Consider the following 10,844-nt stretch of genomic DNA (forward strand, 5'->3'; position numbering starts at 1 on the left):
AGGCACATGGGCTTCAGTAGTTGTGGCTCGTGGGCTCAGTAGTTGTGGCTCATGGGCTGTAGAGCTCAGGCTCAGTAGTTGTGGCACACGGGCTCAGTTGCTCTGCGGCATGTGGGATCTTCCTGAACCAGGGCTCGAACCGGTGTCGCCTGCATTAGCAGGCAGATTCTTAACCTCTGCGCCACCAGGGAAGTCCTAGAATGCTCACTTTAAATAGCCCTGTTATTTCACGCGTCATACATGAAACATCCATCAGATCCTCAGAATCAAATTGAATTCAGATCCTATGTTATACAATCAACACCAGATATCTCGAAACACCTTCCTACATAGCCAGGCAGTTGAGGAATCTCCATGTATACCAGCTTGGATGGATTCTCTTCGCTTCCTTTCCTTTCCCCTCCCCTTCCCTTTCCATCTCTTCTCTTTTCTCCTCCCTTCTCTTTTCTATCTCTTTCTCTACCCTAATAATTCCCCTCAAGTTTTAATTCAGTACTTAGATCACTGGTTCTCAAATTTGGTTGCATATTGGAATTAAAACCTAGAGAATTAAAAAAAAACAACTAATGCCTGGGCCCCATTCCCAGAGATTCTGATTTAGTTGATCTCGGGTGTGAGCTGGGCTTTGAGGGTTTTTTAAGGTCCTCAGGTGATTCTAATGTGCAGCCAAATTTGAGAACCAGCGTCTTCAATTACCTTCTAAGTAGTGCGTCCCAGTGCAGTATTCTAAATGCTATGGCAGGAGAGGCTGGATCTACCTCCAACTCCCTGCCCTGCCTCTCCCTAACATTCCTGGTTTATGGGACAAAGACTTGGGGCCAGTTTACCGGATCTGAACATCACCAGTAGACGCAGTATGTTGTGTAATGTTCTGTATCTTCCAAATAGCATGATCCAATGTGGGCTCAGATATTGTACACCCAGCTTTTAATTTCTCTCCACAACTTCCCTCCTATGGCACTTTCAGCCAATTTTTAATTGCAGCTCTAGCTCCAGTTGTAAGCGATGGGAGAAGTAGGGTGAAGGTGGATGGAAATAGCCAAGGGCACACACGTGCACACAGTGCAGGCACACACACGCATAATCAGTGAATCAGACTTAGAAGTGGAATTCTGCTGGTACAGAAATCCTCTGATAGAGAAGAAGCGGCTGTAGTGCTCTATAATGTCTGTTTTTGTGGCACTCGGTTGGAGAATTATGAGGAAAAACCTGGGTTTTTTTTGCCCCAAAGCAGGTCTTGCCCAATGAGCTGCATGCTCGGAAGAAACCTGCCCGTCCCCTTCTCCCTCCATCTGGGATCCTTAATTGGCAAGATCTAAACCGTAATATGCCCAGGCTAGATCCAAGTCTATTAAATGCCATAACTCTCAGGCTCTTTGAAAAGAAAAATTCCACGACCTTCAAGAAAGCAGCTTGGTAATAAGTCTCAAGAACTTGAAATATGTCCAGTTCATATCCTTTCATCCAATGATTTTACTTCCAATCCTAAGGAAATAATCAGAGAAGTGGTAAAAGGTTTATGTATACAGATCTTCAACAAAGTGTTATTATAACTGCAAAAATCAGAAGTAACTGTACACTGTCTATAACACAAATTCCATTTAATATATCATGGTATATCACAGTATAGTCAGGCAATGAAATATACAGATTGTCAAAACACATTTTCATTTTCTTTTTTTTTTTTTTTTTTTTGGCTGAGTTGGGTCTTTGTTGCTGCATGCAGGCTTTCTTTGGTTGCAGCGAGCAGGTGCTACTCTTCGTTGAGGTGCGCAGGCTTCTCATTGCAGTGGTTTCTCTTGTTGCAGAGCACGGGCCCTAGGCACGTGGTCTTCAGTAGTTGTGGTGAGGGGGCTCAGTTGTTGTGGCTCACGGGCTCTAGAGTGCTGGCTCAGTAGTTGTGGCACATGGGCTTAGTTGTTCTGCGGCATGTGGGCTCTTCCCAGACCAGGGATCAAACCTGTGTGCCCTGCATTGGCAGGCGGATTCTTAACCACTGTGCCACCAGGGAAGTCCTCAAATATTTTTAACTGTATGAAAAAATGCTCACAATATAATGCTAAAAGAAAAAAAATGTATAGGTAAAATGATTAATTTTGCAGTTCAGTCCAGTTGTGGATATACACATCAATTTGTAGAGAAAAGAACCCTGAACAGAAATACTAACTTGTTAACAGTGCTTCTCTGGATTGTGTGGTTGTGATTGATTTCTTATATATATTTTTTCTTTTTCTGAGTTTCCCAAGCTTGTATCTATAATCAGGAAAAATATTATTTTTTAAATGAAAAGGTTTTATTTCTCATGATGGGAGCCAGCTTCTATCGGAGGCTGATTTCAGAAGTGACCCCATAGTTATCCTCTTTATCACTGCCTGTGTGCACACTGATGCTTTCCAAGCCCTTCCTTGCTTTTCGCTGCCCTGAGTCCCACAGCAGCTTTGACATGGGTGAGCCAGGGGAGCATTCCAGCCCACCCCTTTCAGGAGACCAGCCGGGGGCTGGGGTATGCTTGCTGGGCAACCGAAGAGGGTACTTACCAGGTAAGGACCATGTGTCATGCTGCTCTTCAGCATTATGAGCTCAGCGGGAGCCTCAGGAATTGGAGAGATCTTGCCTAGACACGCAGGAGCGCACTTATTAATTCAGTCTAGAGGTGTTCATTAAGTGTGCCAGGTGAAGTTCCCACTCATTCCACGAACACTGTTACAGGTTGTAACTTGAAGGAGCTGACTGATGGGGCTGAGAAGGCAAGTTTGGGACTAAGGCTTGGCTTCCAAGAGACGACAGCTCCACCTTGCTAGGTAGTTGCTTGGTAGGGGTTTGTAGTCAAGGTCTCACCAAAGGGCACTTCCTCTCTCTCTCTCTCTCTCCCTCCCCCCTCACTGTTTCTTCAGATGGAGGTGATTGTCGGGGACTTTGGGATCGTGGTGGTCCCCCGGGACGCAGCCGACACAGACCGAATCATGAATCACTCCTCAATACTCCGCAAATACAAAGTGAGTCGTCCATCTCCCTGCTGGTGTAGGAATGTGATGTGGCCCTTCTCTGAGAAGCCTGGGGGCTGGAGAAGTGAGGATGCAAAAGGAGTCTAGTGTGAGAGACTGGCTACCTACTCTCTCTGCTTTGTCCCCAGAACAACATCATGGTGGTAAAGGATGACATCAACCATCCCATGTCTGTCGTCAGCTCAACCAAGAGCAGGTATGTTTGACAAACGACCAGAGAGACCTTGGTCAGAGTGGCTTACAAGTTCCCATACAACTCTCCTCAGTCCAGGCTGACCGTTAGGTTGGCTGACACCTGCTGCCCCAGTATGCAGCCTTCTTTTTAGAGCTCATTTATTTGTCCCCAGTCATTGACTTTTAAAAGGGGGACAGGCCATTTATTAGTTTTAGCTGGCTTGAAGGGGGAAAAAGAGGTTTTTAGTTTGGTCTCTAGTTTAGGTACGCATGGAATTTGTAAGCGTTTAGGTTAAGCTGCCATAACAAAAAGGCCCCCAATAGTTAGAGTTTTAAATAAGAGAAATGTTTATATCCCTCTTACTGAAGTCAGAAGAAACTGAATCTCTGTTCTTTTCAATGTGAAGCCTCCCTCTCAGGGTCCACAGCTGCTACAGTGACTGTTCTCAGCCAGTGGGAAAGGGCAAGGAGCTTTGTCCTTAAGAAGGTGACCCGAAGTTGCGCATATCCCTTCCCCTTCATCCCCCTGGCTCAGCCTCAGTCATGTAGCCATGCCTAGCCTCCAGGGAGGCTGGGAGTAGACTTTGTAACTTGGCAGCCCTGTGTCCAACTAAAACTTGGGAGGTTGTAGTACTAAGCAGAAGAAAGAATGGATACTAGGGGCCAGTTAACAGTCTTTACCACAACCCCCAAGTGGAAATGTCCAGTGGAATAATAAGATGTGTGGAATATAGAGGTCTGGAAGTGTAATAAAACTGAAAGCCATGAGTACCTAAGTGTAAATTAAAGTTCAGGGCTGTGGCTACGCTCACAGGGAGAGTCAGCAAGAAGAGAAGGAGGCTATGGGGAATACTTAAAACTAACATTTAAAAGAAGGCTGAGGAGTAAATTAGAAGTTTGGGATTAACATATACACACAACTATGTATAAAATAGATAACCAACAGGGATCTACTGTATAGCACAGGGAACTATACTAAATATTTTGTAATAGCCTACAAGGGAAAAGAACCTGAAAAAGAATAGATAGATATATATGTACGACTGAATCACTTTACTCTACACCTGAAGCTAACACAACATTGTAAATCAACTATACTTCAATTTTTAAAAAGTAATAAAAAAATAAAAGAAGACAAAGGCGGAGTCAGACACCAGCATTGGTGGCCCTGGAACAAAGGCAGCAGAGTGTACAAAGATGGAGAGCACTGTCAGTTGTCATCTGTGTCGCATGTTTCAGAGAAATCAAATGAGCCCAGGACTTTAAAAGGTCCACTGGACTTCTTCCCTGGAAGGTGATTATGTAGACACTTGAAATAGTAGCCTCAACTGGGAGGTGAGAGCAGAAGCCCAGTGACAACAGCCAGTGAGGGGAAAGGGGAAGGCTGTGGTTCCAGCCATGGCTGCACAATAGAATTACCGTGAGAACTTACACAGCACAAATTCCCGTGTCCCATTGAGCCCCACTGAATCAGAATTTCTGGGTGCTGGGCCTGGCTATCTGCTTCCTGGGTGATTCTCATGAAGCTGGGATTGGCATTTGGAAACCACAGATATAGACCACTTTTTCAAGAAGGCTCCCTGTAAACTGTGCAGGGAGGCACTTGGGGACCTAGCTTGCTGGAAGGTCAGGACACTATGCATTGAAAAGGCACCGAGCCAGCCTCTGGGGAGATCTCACAGCACAGAGCACAGATGCCTTTTAGAATCTAGATATCCAGAGGAGTATATGAATTCTTACAAATAGCTCCTTGGGGCCTGACATTCCCAAGACCATCATGTGCATAGAAAATGGGGAACAGCCGGACCAAGGCTGGAGCAAAACAGTGCAGAAACCAAACTGTATGACCAGACCCCTTCTGTACTTGGTAGTCCACACGCCCTCCAGGGCTTGTGAGAAGGGCCTCAGAGAAGGGCAACTTCTTCTCTATCAGGGCTTCCATAGGAAGGAAAAGAAGGGGTCAATCATAAGGTTCATTTTCATGAGACCATGGTGTAGAGAAACACAAAGAAATGAAATAAGAATAGCTAACACTTGCATTGAAATGCCTACTGTGTGCCTGGGCTTTTCTAAGTGCTTTGTGTAATGACTCATTTAATCATTTTAATAACTGAGATCGGCCCAAATACTACCCCCATTTTATAAACGAGAAAATGGAAGAATAGATGGGCTTAAACCACTTGCCCAAGGTTCCTCAGTTAGGAAGTGGCAGAGTTAGGATGGGGGAGGAATTATGGGGGCAAGAGGGCTTTTCCTGATAGGGATGCCGTGTATTTAGCCTAAGCAAAGACTGGTAATGGGGTGTTGGGTAAACCCTTTCCCCGAAAGGGAATGGGCTGGCCTGTCCTCTGGCCTTGCTTCAGGAAAGGATGTCATCTGATTACTGTCTCTTCTCATCCAGGTTGGCCCTGCAGCATGGGGACGGCCACGTCGTGGATTACCTGTCCCAGCCGGTCATCGACTACATTCTTAAGAGCCAGCTGTACATCAACACCTCGGGCTAGCAGCCCCAGGGCCCCCTGCTCCGATCTCCCCTCGTCCTCCACCAACACACTGGCCCCTGCAGCCTCTGTCTGTCCCATTTCTCTCCTGCCTCTCTGTTCCTCCATCTCCTCTTGACTGTTGTCCCCACTTGCTGACTCAACCCCCCACAGTGTGGAGGACCTGCAGAGAACCACGGCATACCCCACTCCGCAGTCATCTTCGGACAAACTTTCCTCTAGTCTCCGGGTTGGGGGTGGGTGAGGGGGTAGGGGTGGGGGAAGTGCGGTCCTCGGAGATGCGCGGGTGTCCGTCTCCCAGCATGCTCTGGGGAGGCGGCTCCGGCCCTCGCCTTCCCAGCATGCCCTTTACCACAAAGGGCTATTTTTCTTTCTTTCTTTCTTTTCTTTCATTTTTTTTTTGTTTTGTGTTGTTGTTGTTCACTCCTCAGAGAACTTGGATCCAATCAGTGTCCGTGGTTCTTTATGTTTGTAGTCTTGTTGCATTACTGTGGTATTCCTTCCGTTTTGATAGGATACTGCAGCCAGCCTCAGCTCTCAGAAGGTGCGTGCGGGCTACACCTGGGGAACGAGGCCGAGCCACCTCCACTTTCCCAACACCCTCACCCACCTACCCACTTTCTCCCCTCTGCTGCCCACACACACCACAGTCTGGGGTCGAGATTGAGACATTCATGTTATGAAACCTGGGCTGCAATTCTGGGAATAGTAGGGTTTCTCAGAAGGATTTGAGCCCATTTCCCTAGCTTCAGAAGACCACGTTCCTGATGGGCCTGTGACCACACAGAGCCAGTCCCTTCTCCTTTCTTGGTGGCATCTGTACAGTTACTTATTTGGGCTGTGACTGATGACAGAGTGTGGGTTGTTCCCTGCCAGCCCGGGCATTACCAAGGGACCTTCAGATCACCATCAAAGCCCTTGGAGGCCATACTTAGCCGCATTCTTGCATTTGAGAAGAATCACGTACGCAAGGCCAAATCCTAATAATGCAGTCATTTCTGAAATAAAATATGCTAGGAATTCACTCAACCCTAGAGATCTTTGCTAACTGGAATTACTTATTGCCTGTTTGGCTGGGAAATGCTTCTGTCATAATGTAAGTCCAGGATGACCTAGGAGAAAGCAGTTAGTTTCCCTGATGGGAACCGGTGATTCTCACCCACTCTAGCTTGGTAACACAGGCGGTGTCTGAGGTTAGTTCCTTCTTGAGAAGCAGAGTCTCAGCCTTGTTCTTGGGTTATGATTACGTCTTGTGCTGAGCCCAGCAGCCACAGTCGTCGCTGCCTGGCGGGGGTGGGCTCACAGAACAGAGATCTCGGGGGAGTGTCAAGAGCCGCTAAAGTGTTTCACCCCTTTTCTCCCTAATTTCCCACCTTCCTCTGCTGCCCTGGAAATAGTTTTGACAGACTCTGTTCTAGTTGTTCAGGCCTCGTTCACAACCTGCTTAAAGAACCAAAAGGAAATTACCGTCTTGTATTCTGTGTCCCTCATCCAGTCTCTGGCTCTTGGGTTTTTGGTTCTTTGAGGAATGGTCCCTGAACAGTAGGATAATTTTTTCAAAATCTAGTACCAGCTCTGTCCCAGAGGGGCCGGGTAGGATCTGACACCAGAAACAATGTTCTTCACCACATATTTCACATCTGTAACATCCTTCAATAGCCTCCAGGGAAAGAAACTAAATTCAACAGAAGAGTAGCAAGGTGGGGTGGGGGAGGTGCTGTTCCTCTCGCATTATGGAAATAATCTCCAAAGGACAGAAGTGAGATCCTATTCTTGGGTCTCAGTGTTTGGCTAAGGATCATGGAATCATAAACTGGAAAGATCTTTAGAGATTTGTTGATCCAACCTTTCCTTTAAAGGATGAGGGAGCAGAGATCCACTGGATTAAATGGCTGACCCAAGGTCACACAGCAAGTGTAGAGTCTGGCAAAAGGCTAACATCTCCCTGACCCCTTAGGTCATCACACCACATGGTCTCTGATCCTCTGGTTCCCCATGATACTGGCCAGGTAAGATGTAGTTTTCAGCCTTTACCTGGCGTCTTTCTCTTAAGTTATGTTTGTCTCAGGTGCTCCCTGTATATGGCCTTGTGTTTGCTAGTCCTGGGGGAGGATGTGATGGTGAGGAAGGCTGTAGCTAGGTTTCCCTTAGAAACCGATAGCTGGAGATGGCAACAGCTTGGAGGAAATCTGAATCCAAGAAAGGCTTGCTTTGTGGAAGGCAAAGACCCAGAAAGTGGTCAAGACTCCATTAGTGCTGGAGAGAGAGTGACAGAAGTATCTTTGTCTAGGCAAGACAGGTGCAAGCCAGGAAACAAAACAAAGGAAATCAGGGAGATGGATTCCCTGGGAGAACACGCATTTTCAAGGATATGGAGTTTATGGATAGAGTTTATTCTGAAGATCCATGTGAGCAGATCTGAGAAAGACCAGCTGTCTTTTGTCTCTTTGGTCCACTTTTCCTTTGCTGGGCTCTGTGGTCAAGCCCCATTTAGTCCACGACCCATGAGAGGAAACAGGCCTGGCTCTTGGCATTGGGCGGGGGGGAGGTGGGGCGGAAGGATGCTTGTAGGGAGAGTGAGATGAGCTGAGGAAAAGAATGGGGGCATAGAAGTAGACTTCTAGGAACGAAATGAGGCAGATTCTATCTTGGTGAATCACAAGGATCATGTTAAAATAGCTTTTCTTTAATACCAGGAAAAGTGACTCCCCTTTTGGATGGAATTGTCCATTTCCTGCCCTGCCCCATTCTTCACTTGCTAGGGGGAGGTCAGAGCCCCTCTCTCAGTCCAGGGCAGGACACGATGACTGTGACCTAGCCAAGGCCAACACCAGAGAAATGATTCAGAGTTTGAAGTAGTGCCCCAGGTGCCAACAGGATGACCTTGAGACCCCAACTTACACTCAGGTCCTGCTCCTTCCCAAAATGGCCAACTCAAAGGCTCAGAGATCGTGAGAAGGGCATGGGCTAGAAAGATTGTGTCAAGAAGAGTCTGGAGCCTCATTTCCTGCCTACCAATAAAAATGTCCCTCCCACTTTTATGAAAGTGGCTGATATGTAAGAACAGGCAGTAGGGAAACCCTTTGTGTCAATGACTCTCTTCTCAAGGAATGGCCCTTTAGGGGCAGGGGTCTGTGTTGCTAGCTGGTACCTCATTTGCCACCCCTCTTCCCTAACCCCAGGCAGCCTCTGGGGCCTTCTTGCTTTCACTTTCCTTGAATGTACATGGGAACAGGGGAGGAAAGTCTCTTACTGAAGTGCCTGAAACCCAGAACTAGAGCTTCTAGAGACGCTGTTCTTCCTGTCCCGGCTTGGCCAACCTTCCCCCAACGTTCCCTAGTCTCATGCTTCAGCTTCTCAGAAAGAATAAAAGAACATGATGTTCTAATTAAATTGAAAGCAAGGCTCCATAACCAAACTACAGCAAAAGGCAGAGAATTACAGGGAGAAATGACTTGTATTTTAATAGCCCGAATCTGTTCCCCCAAACAGACTCTCTCTCTCTCTCTAGAGGACTAAGAGAGAGAAGCATGTTATATTTTATTCATCAAAAGTGTAATGCAAAAATAACTCAGAATATGAAAAGCTCAGGATCGCTCCCAAGGCTACGGCAGGAAAGCGGGCAGGTGAGATGGGAAGGATGGAAACAGGGATCGATTTTGTAGTTCATCCAATTTGGACACCTTAGGAATAGCATCGTGGTAAAGACGATGAATGTGCTCTGTCCACTTCATTTGGTCTGCGCCTTCCTATAGCTGCCCAGTAAACGCGATTCTTCACGTGGTTTCTTTGTTGTGTATGTTTGGAATGTCCTATTAGCCTGTAACAGTCAGTTAGGAATGAGTTACACTCTTTCCCTCCGCCTTCAGTCTAGGTCTGGGGCCCAGACCTCAGCTTGATCCAAGCAGTCTCAAGGATTGGCATGGGGAGGGGGAAGCTTTTTTGAATCACTTTTTGGTCCCTGAATCTGCCATTTTGAGAACAAGATTTGCTTTGGAAATCAACACATTAATAAAAACTACATTCAAGTTGCAACACCATCTCACAGTGAAATATTTTGAGTAAAATTTTGTTGCTAGAATAGTCACAGACAAAAGTTTTATCAGCAAAATGTTTCAATTATGTTAATAAATAAGATGATGCTACTAGTCTCGTGTCTTGGCCTAGAATCTTCTCTGTGAGTTGCAGAATTAACCACTTTTTCTTCACAGTCTTACTTGACAGAAGCCAACAGTTGTTAAGCATGCTCTTAGAGCAGGAGATTCTCTGCCTGGTTTAGCTGATGCAGTATGTGTAATATGAAAGTATATACAACCACACCCATAAGGAGGGAAGAGTAATTAGCAAATTTGTCAATTGTGCCTAAGTTTTCTCAGTTTTTTAGAAAAATCAAATCTTAGGTTCTACCTAATCTGCATAGTCTGGTATTGGTTAGCTTTGGATCCTTAATGAAATTAGTGCTTTGTGACATAAAAATGTATTTGTGAAAATTAAAAACTTGAATAACTTGCTTCTTGACATAAAAGATAAGTAAGACAGAAATTGTTAAACTTACAATTGGTTTTGTTTGGTAAAGTAAACAAGCAAAAAATGAATAAGTTAATTGTTCAATCCTGCTGTGACTATTAGTTTGTATTTAATTTTTAGTCATGACATACATTATGCATGGGCTTAGGTGTAAATAGTGATAGTCATTAGCTAATATCAGTCATGATTCAGTAGGTCAAATAACAATTCCCCATTCGGCCACCTCATTTAAGGCTTAGCTACTTGTTTGTCAGATGAGCTGTGTGGTTTTTTTAAAAATTATTTTGGTTCTTAGTATCTTTTTTTGTTTAAGACTGAGATTAGTCAGCTTTGTGTGTATCCATGTGGGTTTGGTGGCCTATCACGATGGTGCTTGATATGCCTTATAAATTTATGTCTTGTATTTATGTTTACTATTTTACTTGCAAAGCTAAACACTTTTTTCCTTCTCTCCTGAGACTACGTAATGATGTGCTCTTGTTTAAAATTGGGTATAAACACTGGTTTATTTTGCTTACTCATACTAACTTATAAAATATATACACTACCTATGAATTAACATACATATACAGAGCACATTTTTTCCCTTATGACCCATAAGTAAACTTCAGATCTTGGAATTTCCTAGAAAGTTCCA

The 10,844-nt window shown here is 45.2% G+C and overlaps 1 protein-coding gene across 2 annotated transcripts in view; it reads left to right on the forward strand.

Annotated features, from left to right (window-relative positions):
* The window catches only part of NMNAT2 (nicotinamide nucleotide adenylyltransferase 2), a 213,045-nt gene extending 207,141 nt beyond the window's left edge, over nucleotides 1–5,904 (forward strand). For both annotated transcript variants that reach the window (XM_061187559.1, XM_061187560.1), the window contains 3 exons: nucleotides 2,895–2,996; nucleotides 3,134–3,201; nucleotides 5,581–5,904. In XM_061187559.1, coding sequence (XP_061043542.1) covers nucleotides 2,895–2,996; nucleotides 3,134–3,201; nucleotides 5,581–5,683 — 273 coding nt within the window. In that variant the 3' untranslated portion in view covers nucleotides 5,684–5,904. The remainder of the gene's footprint in view (nucleotides 1–2,894; nucleotides 2,997–3,133; nucleotides 3,202–5,580) is intronic.
* Nucleotides 5,905–10,844: the final 4,940 nt, after the last annotated feature.

This window comes from Eubalaena glacialis, chromosome 3 (assembly GCF_028564815.1).
Source record: "Eubalaena glacialis isolate mEubGla1 chromosome 3, mEubGla1.1.hap2.+ XY, whole genome shotgun sequence".
NCBI lineage: Eukaryota > Metazoa > Chordata > Mammalia > Artiodactyla > Balaenidae > Eubalaena > Eubalaena glacialis.